This window comes from Lepidothrix coronata, unplaced genomic scaffold (assembly GCF_001604755.1).
Source record: "Lepidothrix coronata isolate B3197 unplaced genomic scaffold, Lepidothrix_coronata-1.0 Scaffold44, whole genome shotgun sequence".
Lineage (NCBI taxonomy): Eukaryota > Metazoa > Chordata > Aves > Passeriformes > Pipridae > Lepidothrix > Lepidothrix coronata.
The window spans coordinates 5008497-5030061 of record NW_016690224.1 but is presented as its reverse complement, the minus strand read 5'-3'; the positions used below and the strand labels follow the sequence as shown (position 1 = coordinate 5030061).

Sequence of the window (21565 nt, the reverse complement as noted above, 5' to 3'; positions counted from 1 at the left end):
ATAGTAAACGTTAATTTGATGTGTTTGGAGATGCGGCTCGTTGTCTTCCTTGACTTCTCCGTCAGAATGTGCCGCTGCTGCAAAGAGAAGCTTCACGTGTTTGTGCTTGTATCCTGTGGCCAAAGCCGCTCTCTTTCAGCACTGAATACGCAGCCCCTCTTTGGGTCAGAGCTCCACCCCTGTGAAGGAGCAGAGCCTGTTGAGGCTCTGGAGCCGCCGCTGTCCGCCTGCCATGGCTCCTCCTCCCCTCCCACCCTTGGGTGGAACCAGGGAAGGGAAAACTTGACAATAGTTAGCAGGCAGCAGAGCTCGCAGGAACCACTGCAGCAGCATGTCCAACTAGCCCGGTTAGCAGGGATTCTGTCCTTCCCGAGGTGCTGCTGCTGTGGAGCGCGGGAGGAGATGGTTATAGCCATGGGAGCCAGGAAAAGTCTGAAAAGGAATGAGCAGCCGAGAGACCTGGCATTCCTTGGGCAGCTTCAAAGAGAGGTGAAGTATCTGAATCAGCGCAAGAGTAAATGAGCCCTGGCTGCTGCCATGTTGGCAGAACAGAGCTGTTCAGAGGCAGTTGGACGAGTTTGTGGCTGAGCCGGTTTATCCAGTGTTGAAGATGGGAAGTTACTTGTCTGCCCCAGCTTACTTCGCTCCCAAGGATCCCTTTCGGTAAGTGTTGCCCAGGATTAGCGCTGGACCCTCCAGAGTGTTGTTTTCCCTCCTGTGATGGAATCCTAAAGCGTCAGTGTGTGAAGAACGAGGTCAGTGCTTGTGTGCCGGGAGCAGCGGCCTCAAACTGGGATCCTGTGTGGCTTTGAGGAGGCAACAGGGGAGATTCTTGCTGCCAACCCCTTCCCAGCTCTCGGCTGGAGGGAGCGGCTCCAGAGTGTGTGCAGCCCAGGCAGGCTCCCCCCCAGGGAGCACGAGATGTGCCACTGTGCCCAGTGCCCCGTGCTTTGCTCACTGGCACAGGAATGAGATTACTGTGGCTGCTGCTGCTTCTCTTCCAAAGCTCCTTGTGCCTGGGCACAGCACAGGGTGAGCTGAGGTGCTGCTGTGGGAGTGCAGGAAGGTGATGTAACCTGCAGCGAGGCAGCACATAATCCTGTTTGAGAAAAGAAATCAGGTACTTCTCGGGTAACTAGGGATGAGCAGCATACTTCCCTTAGGTGGAAAGGGTTCTTCTGGGATATTTTGGTTTATTCAATTTTTATTTGTTCTAGGTCCAGTTGAACAAATGAGGCTCAAGAAAGGTGATAGCTCCAGAATAAGGCTTTGATTGCGTTGCATCTCCGTGGTGAGAACAGTTAGTGGGGCTGAACGCAGCCGGGCTGGTGACTGATGTGCTGATGAGGTGGATGGATGAGGAAAAGCACAGCTTGCACTTTCATTGTGTTCCTCCTATCCCCTCTGCTCGGATTTGCTTGTTATTGATCCTGTTCTGCAAACACTTTTGTGCTGATTTGGGAGTAAGGAGCCTTTTGTTGAAGCGGTCTAGGACAGGAGTAAATATTGGTGTGCGTTTGCTGAGCTTCTTTAGGCAACTTTCTGAAACAGCATCTGCTTTCAGAAGAGGGAAAGTGAGCAGACATTCATTATTTGTAATATGTGTAGGGTATTGTGCTAAGCCATAGATACACCTTCTCCTAAGTGTGTGGAAATGGTTTTGCATAGTCAGAGCTTAAACACTCTGTCTTCTAGTATTCTGTTTTCTAGTATCCGTTCTTCCCTGTCTGGTGTCTCTTACGTGGGCAGTGTACACACTCCTGCTGAGCCCGGGTGAGCCTTTGGGTCAGCTGCAGGCTGGGGCTGTGCTTTATCCTGCAGCTTTCTGTCTGTGTGACTGTGCTCCCCCAGCTCTGCTGGCAGGATTGGAACCAGGGCTCTCCCGAGCCTGTGTAGCGTTAACTGATCCGGCCTGACAGTGAGTGTGAGGGGGGCATTTTGTTAATGAGCCCTTCTCAAAGGGATCTGTCTCTTCAGTGCCAGGGAAGTCTTTGCTTCCATGAGGGTATTGGCTTTCATCTAGCTGTAAAAGAGATGCCACATCAGTTGAAACCAGGCTGGTTACCTGTTGTGACCTGATCCTCCTGCCACCCCCCCAAAACCGAGAGTCCGTCCAGCAGCGATTTGTGAACTCTTTCTGCACCTGCTGTGCTGCAGATCACCACGACTCAGCACTGCACCCAAATGCTCCCTGGGGTTCCTGGGGGATGGCTGTGGGAGGCAGATTAATTTATTTTGTATAGCCAAGGCTGGGAAGTGAAGAATCATAATGTCTGGTCTGTATAATGAGAGCAGGGTTCTGTGGCTCTGAAAATGGTGGCTGGGCAACAAGAGGAAACACGTCAGGTATGGCTGGTACCAGTCCTCCATGAAACTTGATTGCCATGGTTTGTTACTCTGTAATGAGAATAGCAAATCATCGAGGAAAAGATTAGTGGTTTCTAATCTATAAAAGATTAGCATGGAGGAGCATGAAATCTTCCTTTCTTTTGGTCATGGTGACTGGCAAAGGGTAGCTTGCTAAATACTTGCAGCAGTAGTTGTGTTCCTGTCTCAGCTGATGTGACCCCTGCTGCAATGCCACAGCTCTAGTGAGGAGGGAAAGGAAGAAGTTGTATCTCCTGTGATAAAATTCTGACATGATAACATTCAACAATCTCTTCAGTGAGAACTGTGTGGAACAACCATGTGATGCTTTTATCATTTGGGCCGAGGCACTGAAACCATACCTGTGCTGTCAGCCAGTGTCCCACACCTGTCAAACCTAAAGCCTGTCCTAGGTTCCAGAATGCATGGTAAGTAACAAAGGTGCTGCTTGGCATTGGGGGCTGCAGCCTTGTCCTGTTGCTGGCAGAGATTAAGGAAGCAGCCAGTTAGGCCCATTCCCAGCATCCAGCCTCTCTGGGACTCTGTTCCTCTTGCCTCATTGCCCAGGGTGGGGTTCTGAGCCTTAAGCTGCAAACTTGTCCTGCCCAGATTTGTTTAATTACATAGCAAAGAACTGACTGCTTGTTGGCTCCACCTCCTCACCTTCGTTTTGCTATGGGTGTGTTTCACATTAGATACCAGTGCTTATTTCCGGATGGAAGCAAAAAAACCCAAGTGCTGTGAGGTTGAATCAAACCATGGAGAAGTAGAAGAGAGGTAAAGGAAAGACAAACGCACATAATCCCCTGGAGCCCACCTAAACAGAGTTGAAGTTGTGTTGCTTTTGCAGAAATTTTAGATTTTCTTAGGGAGAAAAAGGGGTGGTTGAAGGTGAAATTGAAGAGGGGCAAGGAAGGGAAAGTGTTGTGCCTAAAAACAAATAAATAACTAACCCACCTGGTTGGAGAGAACTTAGACAGAAAGCCAGGTGTTGAAGTCCTGGTGGAGCAGTCTCCAGCATTGCTGTCTGCATCCTAAGTGCAGGTCTGGTCACAGCTCCCTGTTGGAAGATGTAATCACTCGTGGAGCACACACTGGTACAGGCATGCATGCAGAAGTTGGATAAGTCTGAGGGATCCGATTTGCCAGTGCTGAGCCAGATGTTCCTGCCACAAGACGATAGAAATCTTTGCTGTTAGTCTCCACTTGCTCTTTTCTCCCTCCCACTCACCCCCTTGCTCATTCAGCGAAGGGTATTTACTGCAGCTGAAGCCAAAGGCCGGTGGTTGGAGGCAGAATGCACTGCCATGCCCTCTGGGTGTCCTGCATACCATGAGCAGGGTGTAACCACGGCAGTGCCCCCAGGCTGGGGCTGCAGTGATGGATGTACCACCTACAGCAGCCTTGACTTACTGCTCCCTCTGCTCCAGACAAAATTGGCAGGGCCTGTTGCACGTGCTGGAGTTCTTTCCCATCACTTGGAGGGGGGTCAGGATTTGATGCTCCTCAGCTGGGAGAACAAACACTGTATAAGCCAAATATGTTAGAAGGAGCAATCTTCCTGAGGGTAGGGTACGGCACTAAGTACTTCATGAGGTGTTTTCCCCTAAAACCAAAGGCTGCTTATGAGCAGCCTTACCCAGTTGCTTTGCAGTCTCTTGAGATGGAGCAAATAACTCTCTCAGTGTTGGAGCACAACCAGCTTCACATATCATCACGCTCATTACAACTGGTGGAGTTTACAAGGAATGTCTTTGGCACAAATAAGCTTTTGGGAAGCTTGTGAGAGGTGAAGTCAACAGTAGCTCTCATCTTAGCCTGGGAGCATGTAAAAAGTGCACCTCCAGTGCCACCAGTGACTCGAGTGCACTGGGTGCTGAGGGAGGATCCCCACCGACCCAAACCCCCACCCCAGGGTAGTAACTTACCCCAACAGGTGTTGGGGTAAGAGGCAAAAGAAACTCTTCCACCTTTGGGGAAATGACGACATTGATCCTCGAGGTGTTTCTCTGAACTGGTTATTGGTGACTAACCCGCCTGGGATCCGGCTCATGAATGGCCAACACCAGACTTATTTTCCTTTTAAAGTCTGAGAACGTGCTGCCCAGGGCTAATGAATAATCTTTGGTGATGCAACTGCTGTCTGTGCCTTATCTCTGCATTGTGTCACACCTCCCTGCTGCTGAAGAGGCAGGATTACTGTGTGTTCAGGAAGCCTGAACATCTGAGTTCTGCTTGTGATTGCTAAAGGGTATCTGCAGTAGAATTGCTGCATCTTTTTCCTTGTTTCTTTTTTTCTTTTTTTTGCTTTTTTTTGTGGGGGGAGGGAGAGTTGTTTGTTTGTTTGTTGAGGAAAAGTAGATAGAGGATTAATAATGGTTGCTTGGAAATAGGAGCTGACACTGATATGTGAAGGATTTTGAGACTCCGTGAAATTAGAGAAACAGTTTTGTTTAGGATTTTTTTCCATTGATTGCCTGTGGTGTTTATTTTCTCATGCACTATGATCAGAAGGGAGCAGTTGGTGGGGAGAGGTGGAGGACTTTTCTCAGAGTTAACTGGTGGGTGCAGTGAGTGTGTGGAGCTCAAGGGACAAAGTGCTTTGAAAACTCTCCCTCAAATGCAGAGTGCTGCAGTTTACCTTTTGGGAGAGGTCTGCTTACAGAAGAATGGAAAAGCTTTCGACAAAGGTTGGTGCAAAACTGGCTTTGTGTTGCGTAGGGAAGTGGATCCTGCCTCTCTGTGCCCCTTCCTAAACTGGCTGAGGAGACAAGTGCTCTGGCACAAGATTGTTGATGCTACAGAAACACCAAGTAGGAACACAGCAAAGCTGTCTCTGTGCTGGGCAACGCTGTGGCTGGAAACTTGCATCCAGGGAAAGAGAGATCAGAGGAGCAAAATATAAAGCAGAATTTATAAACTTACTGGTGTGTTTTAATGTGTGGGATTTGTTTTACACTTTGGAAGCTTCTTTTCCTTTGTACTGGTGGATTCCACCTCTCCTTACAAACTTCAGGTTTGGGTGTAATTTTCAGCTGAAAGAGCATTGAGAAACAGTAGAGTTTAGTGCATCCATAGCTAGAAGAGCTGCTGGTGAGCTGCTGCTGAATGTCTGTGTTCTCCACCAGGACAGGACCTCTTTTGTTGATTTGTGACTCATTGCCAAGTGGAACTTTGTTCCTTTGTTTTCTTCAAGGTGCTCTGAATGTCAGGATCCCCTCACTAACTGGTACTACGAGAAGGATGGGAAGCTGTACTGTCACAAAGACTACTGGGGGAAGTTTGGGGAATCTTGCCATGGCTGCTCTCTGCTGATGACTGGACCTGTGATGGTAAGGACAGAAGGATTCCTGCCTGAACTCCTCAAACTTAGTTAGGTGTTGTCCTAGGTATAAAGATAACCAAATAAACTGAAGGTAACAGTCTCCTTGCTTCTCTAATCAAAGAATAGCAATGGAGCCTGTGTGTGCATCTTCTAGATAAAGATTAATTTTGAATGGGGGAGCTGTGAGGATCTGAAGCATATGAACAAAGAAAGTAAAGTGCTGAAATGCACAGGCCTGAGAAGCAGAAAAGTGATTTGGGGGACATGTGTTCAGTTGCTGTAGCACAGTGAATACCTCAGTGTTTGCACAGGGTGATTTTCCACTGCACTGTGGAATCAAACCTCTCAGCTCAGGATAAGCAGCAGGTTCTGGTTTTGGGGAATGTTGCAATCCAAGTCCCACCTGGGCTGCAGCCAGAGTGGTTTTTCAGGCTGATGGTGTCTTGAAATAGTGTTAGCCCCAATTACTTTGGGGCTTGAAGTTGCTTTTGAAGCATTGAACTCTGCCTGCACAATAGGGGGCTCACCTAAATGTTCCCCTCCTGCCACAACCTTGCAAATATTTAACCTATAAAACTGTCAGGAATGAAACATGACCGTTATTTTTCTAGGGCCTAAATAAAAGCAATGTGGTACTTAGTGATACCATTGCTACCTCAAAGGGAAGCACTGAGGAATGTGCAGACAATTTCTCATTGCCTGCAGAAGTCTTTGCAGAATACTGTCAATAAGGGAACTTCTCATAAGGAAAACAGAAAAACAGATCAATGAGTAAAAATATTCTTTAAAGGTATTTTTTGTCTCAGTCTCAGTTTGCTCTTTCTCTGTCAGCTGGCTGGTAAAGCATCTGAATTTGTGCATTGCCTGTCTGCCAAAAAAAAAAGCCCTTTCAGCTTTATTAATTCAGGCGTAACATTAGTTATCTTGCCAAGAGCAACTGAACAGGAAGGTTTAATACCTTGTTTACTAGTCTCCAGCAGACTATCAACTATTTTTGATAGCTGAGCAGCTGCCAAATATAGCAGAGGTCCCTGGGACACAAGCTTTGCTCTGCTTGCTGACATGTTTGTTTTGGAGTTCTGCAAACAAGGTGCCAAAGATGAGGTTCAGGAAAGACAGAATGGACTAATAAAACTCTCCAGTAAAAACCTGCTACTTGACTTTGAGCTGTGAATGATCTTGTTAATTAGAGAGGAAAGCAGGAGCTGCATCTGCTGATGGATTTTGGCCGTGCTTAAGTTACTCCCTCTTCTGTCTGTAGGTGGCTGGCGAATACAAGTATCACCCCGAGTGCTTCGCTTGTATGAGCTGCAAAGTGATCATCGAGGATGGGGACACTTATGCACTGGTGCAACATTCCACTCTCTACTGGTAAGAGGAGCTGCTCCCCGCTGTGTGTAAGCCCTGTTCAGCCAAATGCTACTCTAAGGAATGCCAGGAAGCTGCCTTTTGAGGGAGGGAAGAAGGAATGGTGTAAGCACTAAAAGCTGTGGCTTGTGGTCAGTGAGAGGACTTAGGTGTGAGTTTGGCAGGGAGGGACAGGACACTGCCATGATGACTTTCTTTGCTTTTTTCAGTGGAAAATGCCATAACCAGATCGTGCTGACACCCATGATAGAAAAGCACTCCACGGAGTCCCTGCGGGAGCAGCTGCCCTACACGCTGACCCTCATCTCCATGCCCGCGGCCACGGATGGCAAGAGGGGCTTCTCCGTGTCTGTAGAGGGGGGCTGCTCCAGCTATGCCACTGGTGTCCAGGTGAAAGAGTGAGTATGCCCAGGCTGTGTGCAATGTACGTGCAGGGGGAGCTGGTACAGATCCTGCAGCACTGCTGTCCTGAGGGGATCTCGGCGTCGCAGGGACGTCTGTCACCTGTGTTCAGTCTCCATTTCAGTCTCTTTCATCCACCTTAACTGATAATTTTATCTCTCAGTGCTGTCTCCTTCACTGGATACAAGACATTTGGAGGATTGTAATGGACTAACAATTTTGCCATTGGTCATGGAGAGCTCTCTCCAAACCAGTTCAGACCTAAGCACTCGGTCTCGTGGGAGCTCCCTGTGCTGGTAGATTAGCATTGTTTTATTGCAAAACGCCAATATGAAGGGAAGCTTTTTTTTTATAATTTTGGCTAACCTGAGTTCTCACACACACTGTAATTCCCCTGTTTAGAGTTAACAGGATGCACATCAGCCCAGATGTCCGAAATGCCATCCACCCTGCTGATCGTATCCTGGAGATCAACGGAGCTCCCATTCGCACCTTACAGGTGGAGGAGGTGGGTGGAGTTCTGTCCTGAAGCCTCCTTCTCCTCTGCCTTCCTACACCTTCTCTGTTTCCTGACACTGTTCTCCCGCCCTACACACAGTGTGTACAGCCCTACCACTCATGCTGACAGTAGGAATAAACATGAGGATAAGCTTTGCCTTCCAGCTGGAGAGGAAAATGTAACAGATGGAAACGCAATTAGGATGCAGGAATGATTTTGTGGGATTCAAATGTAAAGGGAGGCAGTAAGAAAAGTCCAGGGCTGTGAGAGAGGACAGAGAGGCTGTCAAGACTTTCCCATGTACTGCTAGTGAAGTGCACTCTTCTGAGCCTTTGAGAGGCAACTGCTAATTGACAAGGGCCCAGCAGATCATAGGGGGAAGTTTTTGTTGGTGCTGAAGAGAACACAAGGAGCACAAAACATCTCACAGATAAATCTCTGTGTAGCTTTTTCAAAGCTGTTTTTTACAGCACTGTTCGAGGTGGAAACCTGTGTGGTTTTTGAACACTTATCAGAAAAAGAAAATCATTTGATAGAGTCATAGAATACCAGGTTGGAAGAGACCTCGAGGATCATCTGGTCCAATCTTTCTTGGCAAAAGGACAGTCTAGAGAGGATGGCTCAGCACCCTGTCCAGCTGAAACATAAAAGTGTCCAATGTTGTGGAATTCACCACTTCCCTGGGGAGATTATTCCAAGGGCTGATTGTTCTCTTTGGGAAAAACTGTCCTTTTGTGTCTAATTGGAATCTCCCCAGGATTAACTTGTACCAGTTACCCCTTGTATTTTCCACGTAACTCCTTGTAAAAAGGGAGTCTCCATCTTCTTTGTAGCCACTCTTTAAATACTGGAACATGGCGATAAGGTCTCCCCTCAGCCTTCTTTTCTCAAGGCTGAACAAACCCCATTCTCTCAGCCTTTTCTCACGTGGCAGCGTCACAGCCCTTTGATTATCTTTGTGGCCCTTCTTTGGACCCTTTCCAGCCTGTCCACATCTTTTCTGTGTAGGTTACTTGTAGCTGACCAGAAAGAATTGGGCAGCATAAGGAGCTTCTGTGCTGCTGGTCTGATTTGTCTGGCAGACAGCTGTGGTGCACACAACTAAACCACAACTATGGAGTGACCTCACTGAACTCGCTCCTGATTCCTGAGGGGCACTCTCTGTGTCTCCTCTGTCTCCTGTTGTTTGTGTTCCTCCTGTCTGCTGCAGTGCTGTCCTTTGGTTTGACTTCAGGTGGAGGAACTGATTCGCAAGACCAGCCAGACCCTTCAGCTGCTGATCGAGCACGACCCCGTCTCGCAGCGCCTGGACAGGCTTCGCCTGGACTCCCGCCTGCCCACCCACATAAAGCCACCCATCTCCCCACGCTCCCTCTCTCCACTGGACATCAAGGAGAACCTGGAAGGAACGCTCCGACGGCGCTCCCTCAGGTGAAGACTTGGAAGCACTGCCTCTGGCCTGGCTTGGATTTGCCCTGTGCTCCCTGGCTGGGCACCTCTGTGCCCAGGCCCTGGGACTGCCATGACTGTGGGGACATGGCTTATCTCTGTTGGACAGTGGGATAAATCATTGGAGAAGCCATGGGGAGCTTTGGATTCTGCTGTTGATGTGTACTCTCTCCATTCCCTTTCAGGATGACAAACTTTCCTTCATAGAAGTAAGGAGCTCTACTGTTAACAGAGAAAAGCTACTAAGTTTCACAGTTAGAAAACGTCAAGTTCAGATTTTTACCAGCCTTAAATGGCTGGGGAAGGATATGTCCTTAAGGGGAATCTGACTGAGACCTTGTCTTCCTTGAGTAGGGCACTCAGATGCTCATTTAGTCATTTACAAGTGTTTTAATCTTTGTTTAGAGATAGCAAGTGCTGTATCTTCACAGCTTCCTTCCTCTTTTCCCAGAGCTCCATCTCTGACTGCCAGTGCAGGAGGTGTGTTGTTGTCAGGCAGCTCTGACTCGGAGTCTGCTCTGGGTTCATAAAGACCTTCCACAGTGCTGGGAGAGCACCTGGCTTTGGGGATATTAAGAGCACTGAAGAACACGTAGAAACTGGTCCCTTAGGAGCGAATGATGGGATGTGTTGGACCAGACATTCCCCAGCAGCTTCCCTGATCCTTCTGTCTTCTTTGTTTTCTAGGCGAAGTAACAGCATCTCCAAGTCTCCTGGCCCCAGCTCTCCAAAGGAGCCGCTCCTGCTGAGCCGTGACATCAGTCGTTCTGAATCCCTGCGCTCCTCTTCCAGCTGCTCCCAGCAAATCTTCCGGCCCTGTGACCTGATTCATGGCGAAGTTCTAGGAAAAGGATTTTTTGGACAGGCTATCAAGGTGAGGAGGTCCCCAGACATTCATCATTTACTTTGATTACGCCAATGCCTGCCTGTCTCAGGATCCTTCACCACTGTCTCAGTGTGTTTGCCTTGCTGAGAGTGATTGGTCTTGGATCTTCCCTAGTTTGCTCTGAGACCCATTTCTGTTTCATTCCCTGAGTGTCTCTGGCTGCAGATGGTTTTGACTGTCTCCTCTGAGTGTCAACCTTGGCCACATATGCTCATCTCCTGAGTTAGATTTAGTTCTCCAGAGTGCCTGTGTCACAGCAGCTGCCTGGGTGAGGGGGACAGAATGGGTGACAGGCTACACCTCTTCTTACAAGCATCTTCCTTATGCAGAGGTGCATTCAGCTCCCCTGAGCATTTCTTACCCACCCTCAGTGTGGCAGGCTTGGGCTTTGCCAGGCTGATGTCATGACCATCTCTGAACTCACAGCAGAGCCTACATATCTTGTCAGTGTGAGAGTAGTGGTCAGGTCTTGCATGACTCTCACAGCTAAATTCTCCATCAATAGCAGTTCTCTTGCATTTAAGCTCTGGGGTCTTGACAGGGGGTGCTCCAGCAATTCCTGTCCCAACATGCCTGGCACCAGGGGGCAGCTTCCTCTGCCTTGTTAAGGTGCTGTGAGCTCCTCAGGACTGAGACTGCACACACCATGATATGGGACTTCTCTCCTTACATGCACAAGGGTATAACCTTGAGGTGTCCAGCCACCATGTGCATCTCATGCTTCCACGGGAGGTGATGTGCCAGTTCTACAATCCCACTGCTTTTGATCCATACTAATGAGCATATTTCTCTTCTCCTCTGCTCATAGAGAAATAACAGGTGCGGGTAAGTGGAACCTTTGCTCTGTCGCATGTTTTTGTCACCTGTGTCCCCACAGTTACTGGCACAAAGGCATTTCTTTTCTGCTCAAATTGCCCCATGGCCATCCTGTTCAGGTGCATGCTCTGGGAGTTAAAACTGCCCCCCTGGAGGTTCGTGATGACACTTGTTTCAGTTTTGCTGGTATGTCAGCTTAAGAATTCCACTTAGCCTTGTCTTTGTCTCTTCACTGCCCTTTTTCTTTGGGTTTTAGATGTCTCTGGCTTTTGTGTCCCTGGCTGAAATGTGTGGTGTTCCCTGGCTCGCTGCCTGTGTATGGATGCTTGATTTCAGATGGGAGCAGAAGAATATTGTACTCTTGCTTCTGTTGTGTTATTCTATGTTATTCCACACTCACATTCCACCTATACCAGCCTTGTTATATTCCATGGTTCCAAACAGAATTAGTGTTTGCAAGAGCTCATAAGCTTCCTAAATGCTGCAACAGGGTCTTGTGTTCTGGATTGCAGTTCTGGAGGTTTTCTGAAAGGCTTTTTATTTTAAAGGGTAGGAGGCAAAAAAAAGTGACACTTTTCTTAAGCTTCAGATTGGCTGGGTTTGATGCAGCAAGTACTGTAGCTGGTCAAATAGGTCCCTCCTGTTCCAGAAACAAGGTGGTTGTTTAGTTCCCTGGAGATCTTAGGGAGACAGAGCTGTCCAAGTTAAGCAACTGAAGGGGAGAGGATGTCCAGGAGAATGTGCTCATTGGAATTTGGACCCTTTCTACTCACTCAGGCACCTCATGCAAGCAAGGCTGAGCTGGTTAAAAACCCTCTAGAACACAGCAACATGCCAGGAACTAACTGGAGACAGGCAAACGGTTCTCGAGGAACTGGAAATGCTTTCCATGTCAAGAACCAGGAAACTTTTTACCTTATTAGTATGGTGGATCTTCTTGTGTTTGCCACCATCTGGGGACATTCCTTGTAGGCAGCAGGACACTGCTCCCGAGGAGCAAGGTAAAATAACTGCTTCCTGCCTGAACAGCCTGTGCATCCCAGTTCTGCTTGCACTTGGATGAGTTTGAGATTCCCCATAAAACCAAAGCATGTGTAAGGTAGTTTTGGGTTCTTTGGTTTGGTATCTGATGCAAGCGAACGTTGATTCCTGTGCTGATACAGAATGGAGTTGTTGGGGTCTGTGTACAAGACGTGAGCACCACGGTGGGCAAATGCTTCCCAAAGGGAACTTGAGGATTGCACCAGTGTGGAACTGGTGCCTCCAGAGGCTTTGGCAGCCTGTGTGCATGCTCAGCACTGTGCTACCCAGAAGAGGCTTCAGCTCTGGTTCTTGGCATGATCCTCTGCCAGCTTTAGGTAGTTTCTCTTTCACAAACAGAATCTGCTGAATTCCAAAAGGAGAAATTTCATGCAGGTTTGAGCAGATCCCTGGCCTCTGAATTTTCTCCCACCTGTGTTCCTCCTCTCTGGATGGAGGGGAATGTTACCTTCTCTTTCAGAAGAGTTGCAGGAGCATTGGAATTGTGTATGCTTGAACCTTGCCTGTAGTTGTGGGTTTTCTTTCCACCAGGTGACTCACAAAGCAACGGGAAAGGTGATGGTGATGAAGGAGCTGATTCGCTGTGATGAGGAAACGCAGAAGACTTTCTTGACAGAGGTAGGAGCAAGACTTCAAAAAGGCTTCTGAGCCTGTAGTGTGGTGGAACTCTCTTCCATCTTCTTCTGAGAGAGAGAATCAAGGTGCTGAGGTGGGAGACACTGCAGGGGGAAAAGCTGCCATGAGCTGAATGTTTGCTGCAGTGAAGTGACTCACACTGAGCAATAGACGTGGCTTCAGCTCCCAGTTCATTAATTTTTCAGTGATAAAAAGCAGCTGAAGTCTGAGGCAAATTGAGCTGTGCAGTACATAAAGGATTTATCCCTTGAGCCTTGTGCATAAATAAAAGCATCAGGGCCAATATCTATAAGATATTTAAGACTCTCACTGTATTTAAGCTAAACTATCTTCTTGGTGGTGCCTATGATGTTTTTCAAAGTCAGATTTATCTTAAAGGCAGCTCCCTAAGCACCTGACACTGCCCTGACACCTGCAGTACAGAGCTGAGAGCTGCCCTGGAGAGCTCCTGGCTCTGAAAAGTTAGCCCAACTCAAGGGTGGTCTCCTTAATGATTAAGATCAGGTTAAATGCACAGTGTGAAAATGAAGAGGCAACACTTAACTGACTGCCTTGAGGTTGGGGTTTGAGTGTTCTCTGTGATCTCTGGAGGGGACCTTCAGCACTGGAGAGCTTGTCACCACAGAACAACCTGTTGGGACTTGTTCCATTCACTCTTTGGGGTGGGATGTCTCTGCCTCCAGGTGAAAGTGATGCGCAGCCTGGACCATCCCAACGTGCTCAAGTTCATTGGGGTGCTGTACAAGGACAAGAAGCTGAACCTGCTCACCGAGTACATCGAGGGGGGCACACTGAAGGACTTCCTCCGCAGTGCAGTGAGTTGGGATTCCTGGGAGAGCTGTACTCCGTGAGCCTGACTGGGGGGTTGGTTATACTGGGCTGATCTGCTTGTGGTAAAACTGCTTCTTAGCTGTGGGTGGGCCTGAGGCAGGAAAGCTGTTCTTTCCGGGGCTGTATGGTGTCTGTGACTGCTGTAAGAGCCCCTGGTGTGGAGGCATTGCTGTCACCAGCTGGCTGGTAAGATAGTACTGACCACTGAGGACTTATCTTTCAGGACCCATTTCCCTGGCAGCAGAAGGTCAGCTTTGCCAAAGGGATTGCCTCTGGAATGGTGAGTTGGGCTGTTCCTTTGTCACAGAGCAAACCTCCGGGGTCAGGGTGAGCAGCTTCAGCAGGGTGGTGTATGAGGGGCTGTGGACCTTGCCTGACCACTAGCATCAGGTTCTTGAGTCTGTAAAGGTGAGGGGACGTGCCAACCTGGGAACCCCTAACACCAGCTTTTCTCCCTCTGTTCCAGGCTTACTTGCACTCCATGTGCATCATTCACAGAGACCTGAATTCACACAATTGCCTGATCAAGTTGGTGAGCTACACCTCTGTTCCCACAGCTTGCTGCTCCTCTCCTTGGCATCTTCCTCCCTTAGTTTTCTCTGCTTGATGCTTCCTCTTTTGTCAGGGTGGAACTGGTTTCAGAGAGGCTTCTAGTGCCCTAAACAAGGGAGCTTCATCTTGACACAGGGTTCTCCAGACTGATCTGGATTTCACTGTTTCTGTGTTCTGTTCTCTTACCCCCTTTCCCCTGGTAGCAGCTCCTGTAACAGTCATCAGAGATAGTACAGCTCTGTTCCTTATCTCCACTATGAGATGTTCTCTACAGCTGCTTCTGTTCTTTTAACCACTTGATGACTTTTTTATTGGCACTCAGGATTCAGACAAGTGGGGGGGTGTGCACATGTGTGTGCTCTCTCTTTTTGAAATGCTGGGTCACAGGAGTTTTATGTGGCTTCATTCCCTCAAACCTTGCCCTTGTTCACTTGGCTGGGATAGGAGATTAGCATGTGGGTGAAAAAAACAACCGAAGGTGAAAGCCAAAGTTAATTCTTGGCCAGGTAGAAGAGGAAGCTCTGAAAGGAAAGGTCCAGGTTTGCCCTGGCAAGTGTAGCCAAATTGAAGGGATAAGTGTTAATGACTACAGGGGAAATAAAGCAATGAAGGGGGGAAATGATGGGTTGGGATCGTGAATTGGGTATCTTACACCTGTCTACACATCTTGTATGTTCATCTGGCTGCAGGAGAGCTGGAATAGCTGCCCTTACAGTGTAGTTGGAAGCGAACAGGAATTGCAGCCTCTTTGCTCCCGATAGGAGCTGAGTGTAATCAGTGGGCTGTACTCAATCCCTTGTGCAGGATAAGACGGTGGTGGTGGCCGACTTCGGTCTGTCTCGGCTGATTGTGGAGGAAAGGAAAAAGCCCACTCTGGAGAAACCCTCGGCCAAGAAGCGAACCCTGCGCAAGAGCGACAGGAAGAAGCGCTACACGGTGGTGGGGAACCCGTACTGGATGGCCCCAGAGATGCTCAATGGTAAGATCCCAGAGCAGGAGCAGGTGAGGAGACAGCTGTGACAGGGTACAGGGATGACAGGATTACTGAAAGCTTCCGGCCCCAGTAACAATCAAACCTATTAGAGCCTGTGATTTTAGGCCTGCTAATGTGGAAGCTTATTTATACACACAGGTGCTGTAGCTGCAGTACCTGACCTGGTAAACCTTTGTGCCAGCCCAGGTAATGTTTCTGGCTTGACAACAGGATTCTTCAGGAGGGCAACGGATGTAAGCTTCCTATAATCCAGATAACAGAGAAAACAAAAGAGGCCTGAGATAAGACTGAACCTGAGATCAGTTGCTGTTACAGCCTCATGTTTTGGAACTGCCCTGGAAACAGGGCATCGTTAAACTCCAGGATGAGGCTGTTGTGTAGATCCAGGGAGAAACCATCTGCTGTCAGGTTTGCAGAAGCCTCAGGATTGAGGTGGGAGTTGTCCAAGTGCAGGGAAATCAGGGGTTTAGCACACAGCCCTCAGCTGCATTAAAGTTGAGCAGTGACCCTTAGGAAAAGCTGCTCCTGCAGGAGTGGAGGTGAGGGAATGCAATGGACACAATTTCCTCCTGACGAGCAGGTCTGTCTGATCAGGCTGGGCAGTTTGGCTGGCTGGGGTATCAGCACTGTCCAGCATAGTCCAGCAGGGAAGGGACGACTGGGCTCTTCTCCCTCAGCTCAGTTCTTTTCCCTGTTGCTTTGTTCTGCGCTGTTCTGTTCACCTTCTCTCAAGGCCTGAGAGCCTTGGAGAGCCCGGGAGTCTGGGGCTGTTTCTCAGAGCCTGTCTCAGTCCTGGCATTTGTCAGGAGAACAGCAAGAGCATAGTCTGACATCACCTCTGTTTACCAGATACTGGCTTGGGCGGGGTGTGTCTGTAAGCAGAGCATGGCAGGCTGGAGCCTGCCTGCTTTCCCGGGATCAAAGTGCTGCCGGTGTGTAATTTATTATCCCTGCAGTCACTGCAGAGGCACTCGCTGCCTGCTGCGGAAGCTGAGCACTGACTGTGCACTGTGGAGATGCATTAGAACAGCAGTCAAGGGGAATGGACAAAAGCTTCCCACAGTTATCCTTAGCATTTGCTCAGAGCTGATACACAGGTCTGTACAACACACTTCCCCCTGTTGTCCTGTAATTCCCCAGGATAAGAAAGAAGCAGGGTTAAAATCTGCGATGGCAGTGTATGGGAAGGTGCAGTTGGTATGTACATATCTTGGGGTGACTCACCCTGCTCAGAGTTAAGCCTTTGCTTTGTCACCTATTTTAGGGCCCTCCAGGGAATAGGCTTAGATAAACTTTGCACTGGCAGCTCCTGGAATAGCTGGATGGGCAACTGTCTCTTACAGAGCTGACTGTCTTATGTTTCCTGCAGGACAGAGCTACGATGAGATGGTGGACATCTTTTCATTTGGGATTGTTCTCTGTGAGGTAAGACAAAGATGTGACATGGCATTTTTCATGGCCCTTTTCCCCACTGCCATCTCCTTGCACACATGGTATCAGCGAGGTCTCTGTGTTCTGAGTGTGCAGTCTGTGACCTCACAGCACATTATCAGTGAATTAGACTGGGAGAACAAGTGTATCCTGCCTCTGTTTCCTCAAGGGAGAGAACTGTCTTGTAGTTTTTTGGTCCCAGTTTCTTCCTGGACTGAAAGAAGTGTAGAGGTTCCTCCTGGACTGAGAGAAGCTGTAAAAAAGTCATCAAGTTCTGACTGAGCCCTGGTATCCATTTGAAAGTATTCCCCAGAACTGTGATACTTTTTTTCTTTTTCTACTGCCTCATTGAGAGAACAATCATCTGCATAATCTCAGCAAATTCAGAGCCTCCACTGGGGATGGCATTTCACTTCAAAGGAAGGGAAGCAGAAACCTCTTTGCAGGTCGATTAATGAAGCTGCCCCCTGAAGTCTGTGGGCTTAGTTTATCTCTGAGCCAATGCACATTTTGACTGTTCCATCAGGTTTTCTGTCTGCAGAACAATAAGCACCACTTGAAAGCCACGAGGTATTTTCAATTTAAAAGGTGTGTATGGCAGTGGAAATACAGATGAAAGGCAGGGTGTTATGTGTGACGCAGCAGTTACAGGAACACCAGGGGATGCCAGCACAGTTTCATCTTCAGCGTTTGGATGAAGGGGACAAAGCAATGTCTGTGCATAAATCTTTGTGGCCTCATCTGGAGCTCTGTTTACACTGGGCCCTCCTCTCAGAGAATGTTGTGGTTGTGAGTGATAGATTTAGGAACTTGAAAAATCTGTATGTGGGATTAAAACAATTGTTTCATTCAGGAAAAAAAAAGACAAATAAAGGGGTAGGAGCACATGAACGTTTTCTTTGTCCCCAAAACAACAATGCTAAAAAAAAAAAAAAAAGCCCTACACTCAGATAAGGAAATAACCCTGCCAAAACACATACTGGGTGTGCCACTGTCTCGTTACAGGATGTGGTTGCCCTGCTGTGAGTTATTGGCATAGAAAAGCCTGAGTGGGTATAAATAACACCCTTTTTGTGATAGCGGATGAGGCTTTAAACCTAATGCTCTGTCCATGTGAAAGTTTGTATTGACACTGACCTTGTGAGTCCAGATCACCCCAGAGCTCTGCTCTGGGCTCCTTCCCTCTAGTACACTGTGAATGCCCTCGTGCTGGAGGTGGTGAGTTCTGGGGGGTGGAATGGTGGTGCAGGGTCTGTTGATCACCTGCAGTCATGAGGGGCTGCATCATCTCCAGCAGTGAGACTCCCTGGAGGGGCACATCATCCTGTGTCTTCTGGCAGAGAGACCCTGGGCAGAAGGAGAAGGGGTCTGGGCCTCCAGTGGCTCCATTGGAAAGGAGGAACAATGTTTCTGTTCTTTCCCTTCCACCATAATAGTTTGAAGGAGCCCCTGCTTGATGCTGAAGTTCTCTGTTAACACTCTGGACCTGTTGCAGTACTGAAGTGCTTCTCTCATTTTTCCCTAGATCATAGGCCAGGTTTATGCTGACCCAGACTGTCTCCCACGCACACTGGATTTTGGCCTTAATGTCAAGCTGTTCTGGGAGAAGTTTGTTCCTGCTGACTGTCCTCCAGCCTTTTTCCCTCTGGCTGCTATTTGCTGCAGACTGGAGCCAGAGAGCAGGTAGGTTTGGGGTCTGGAGGGCTCCTCCTCCTTGTAAGCCTGCAGGATTGCGTCTGTATCCCCATGGTGGAAAGGTTGCTCTGCACAGAGGGCAGTTCCAACCTTCTGTGGGAATGCTCAAAGGCATCCGTGTGTGGAGAGAATTAAGACTCATCAGTTTGGCAGACAGGCCACTGTATATGGTGGAGATCTCTCAAACAATTCCAAGACAGAGAGCACAGAGGAGGAGCAGTGATTGTTTGGGGCTCCTCAGGTACCAAAAGTAGGGGCAGGCCTTGGCAGCAGGGTGAATACTTCAATTGATTTCAGTTGTGAAACTTGTAGATTCAGAACAGTGTTGATGCCAAGTGGGTTCCAAAGAGCCAGAGCCTGATCACTGGCTGTAAAAATGGGGCTTTGCAGTCTTGGAAGCCGAATGGGGAGGGAATCATGTCCCTGCACACAGCTTAGTACATGGCAGAGTGGTCTGGAAGGACAACGGGCTCAGCCTTTCCAGATGCTGTTATTCTTCCTCTTCCCCACTCACATTTCCTCACTGCTGCTTCTAGGCCCCCTTTTTCCAAGCTGGAAGATTCCTTTGAAGCTCTCTCTCTCTACCTTGGAGAACTTGCCATCCCCCTTCCCTCTGAGCTGGAGGAGCTGGACCACAATGTGAGTGTGCAGTATGGACTGAACCGGGACAAGCTACCTGAGAACACCACCTAGTCCGCTCTTCCTGCTGCCTGCATCACTTCCATTGGAGCTGGGATGAGTGTCAGGGAGGGAGATGCACTTCAGCCACTTCCAGGGCATTAACGGGGCACCACGCTGTGCATTTGCTGCATTGCCTCTCTCTCCCCACCCAGTGCCCCTCCTCTTGGACATCCTGATTCACTGTGGATTTCTGGCGTGTTTCAGAAGCAAAAAGGGCTGTTTCCTGCCAACTGCACCTAGGAAAGCTGCTCAACACTATTTTTCTGGCTTGAGAAATGTTTCTCTGGCCTTTTCAGGCTTCTTTACTGTGGTGCCTTAGAACTTGGCTGCAAGCTGTGAAGCCACCCTGGCCTGTCTGCCAGGGGTGGAATTGCTATAGGAGACTCTCCTGGGTAAGGACCAGCACTTCTGGAACTGCTTCTCCCACTGACTGCCCTGCTCAGAAAGCTGGGAAAATTGGACATCCAGCAAAATGCCCCACCAGGACAGCACATGTGTGTATGTTTGTGCATGTGTTTCCCAGAACAACTCACTGAGATGCTGACCTCCCATGTGCATCAGGGAGAGAGTGAAAAGCCCCAGGAACTGGGCAGCTCTCCTGAAATACCTTGTCTCTGGGGAAGCATGTATGAATTTTTGTTTTGGTTTTGTGGTTTTCTTCCCTGTCTCAGAATACCTCCAAAAGCCTGCCTAGAAACACTAAGACTGAGCTCTGCTTGCCCCTCCTGATGGTGAATGAGGCTGGCAGCAAATGAGCCACTGGGGCATCTTCAGACCCCACGCCTGCAGTGATTTTGCCCGCCCCAAACTTTAACCCAGGTGAAGGTGTTTGAACCTGAACATGTAGAACCGCACTAGGCACTGGCTGGGGACATTCCTGGAGTGCTGAAGCTGCTTGAGCTCCCGGCCTGTGGACGTGAGTGACAGAAAGGGCGGCAGAAGGTGCTCGTCCGAAAGCCAAAGGTTTGAAGTGGCTCAGACCTTGTGCATGGACAACAGCAACGGGGGACTTGCCCAAGGTTACTTAAAGGATGGACTCGTCATGAACAGAGAAGTGCTGGAGAATGTCCCATCCTCCCTGGAGTGGCAGCTGGAGAACAAGTAATTCAGTTGCCATTACCTCATCCTTTCCTGCAGACTGTGCAAGTTGCTCCCTTTGAAGGTCCTTCTTGCAGCTGCTGCTGCAGCACCTGAACTGATTCTCCAAGCAGAAACTTTCCTCAGGGTCATTCCCTGCTTTGGGGGAGAAAAAAGGGCTTGGAGTCATTGGGAGGTAGGTGGGGGTGTATTTTCTTCCAGTACTTCTCTTCCTCCCTTAGTGGGAGAGGAAATAAAGCTACCGCTGCGGTAGCTCATGTGGTTGGCAGAACTGAACCGAAAGCTGGATCAAGTCCTGCTCTTAACTGGATTTCTAGTGTGCTCCTTTTTCCCCCCTCCTCCCTTCAGCATTGAATGGTGGGGAATGAGTGTTAGTCTTTGCTGTTACTTTGATTTTCTCCCCCTACCCATGAGTTTAAAGTATTATGTAAAAAAACATGGGACCAGCCATCACATGACAACAGATGTGCAAGGGGGGGTGTTTTTAGTCTATGTAGTGGTGTTTTAGAAACACTGGGGACTCCCTGTGCTGTGAGTCAGTGGAGGAGCCTCACTAAACTGGGTCCAGTGGATTCAGCATTATTAATAGGATTTGCCCTTTCATTCCCCCTCCCAGGCTGGTTTGTGAGGGGACTCCTGAAGGGGAGAGTCCTGGGTGATGTGTGGGTGGGGTTTATGAACTGTGATTTGCACAGCTCCACGCTCTAAATTAAAAAGCAGTAAGTGAATGCTGTAAGAACGAGATTTTGTGGTCTTTGTGTTCAATAAAGCCGGAAGCTGTAACTTTCTCGGGTTTCATTTGTAGTCACAACATGGCAACATCAAAACTGCCCAGGTGAGGTACCATCTCAAACACCCAAGAACTGCAGAGTCACAGTGCAAGGGCTCTGTAGGACTATTTACCTGGAGAAGTTGTTCAGTTCTGTTCATTGGTTGGTTGGTTTTTAAGGGTGGACAGGAGTCAGCAGAACATGGAGCCTCCTTATGTTTTCCTTTTCTAGTGCAGGGATAAAAATACAGCCTGTTCTTGGAAACATCTTATTCTGAAATATGTAGTCCAAGGGGCATTTGTTAAGACAACAACTGAACAAAAATGCTCTGTCAGTGCCTCCTGGAACGCACTGTGCTCCGTCTCCATCGTGCTTCCCAAGGGAAGGAGCTGCTGCTGAGCAGCACCAAAGCAGAACTGACCCGTGTCAGTCAGGAAGGGGCTGTAACCACGAGTGTCTTCCCACGGGCCAGGCTGCTGAGTCACCAGCTGCTTTTCAGGAACAGTGTCCCAGTCCAAAGACCAGCTGCTGGCAGCAAGGAGACAAGCTCCATGCCCCGTGTCTGCTGGTGAGGGAAGGCACTGCTTGTAGGGATTTACTTTTGGGCCTGGCAAACTGAAGTGGCATCTTCCTTTCTCCTCAGCTCAATCTGCAACAAGCCGAAGGGTGCTGCTCTGGCAGGGGAATGCAGAGATGAGCCACAGTCCACACAGGTCTACAGAGC

At 48.8% G+C, this 21565-nt stretch overlaps 1 protein-coding gene across 6 annotated transcripts in view; it reads left to right on the top strand.

The window, feature by feature from the left end:
• The window catches only part of LIMK2 (LIM domain kinase 2), a 31372-nt gene extending 10518 nt beyond the window's left edge, over window positions 1–20854 (top strand). For 4 of the 6 annotated variants that reach the window (XM_017813995.1, XM_017813994.1, XM_017813996.1 and 1 more), the window contains 14 exons: window positions 5564–5699; window positions 6954–7063; window positions 7270–7458; window positions 7865–7970; window positions 9196–9392; window positions 10098–10284; window positions 12685–12771; window positions 13473–13604; window positions 13844–13900; window positions 14087–14152; window positions 14977–15151; window positions 16536–16591; window positions 18123–18280; window positions 18829–20854. In XM_017813995.1, the coding sequence (XP_017669484.1) occupies window positions 5564–5699; window positions 6954–7063; window positions 7270–7458; window positions 7865–7970; window positions 9196–9392; window positions 10098–10284; window positions 12685–12771; window positions 13473–13604; window positions 13844–13900; window positions 14087–14152; window positions 14977–15151; window positions 16536–16591; window positions 18123–18280; window positions 18829–18985 (1813 nt within the window). In that variant the 3' untranslated portion in view covers window positions 18986–20854. Of the gene's footprint in view, window positions 1–55; window positions 664–4416; window positions 4619–5563; window positions 5700–6953; window positions 7064–7269; window positions 7459–7864; window positions 7971–9195; window positions 9393–10097; window positions 10285–12684; window positions 12772–13472; window positions 13605–13843; window positions 13901–14086; window positions 14153–14976; window positions 15152–16535; window positions 16592–18122; window positions 18281–18828 lie in introns of those variants that run through there. The other 2 variants (XM_017813997.1, XM_017813999.1) reach the window with 2 other exon arrangements.
• The last annotated feature ends 711 nt before the right edge of the window (window positions 20855–21565 follow it).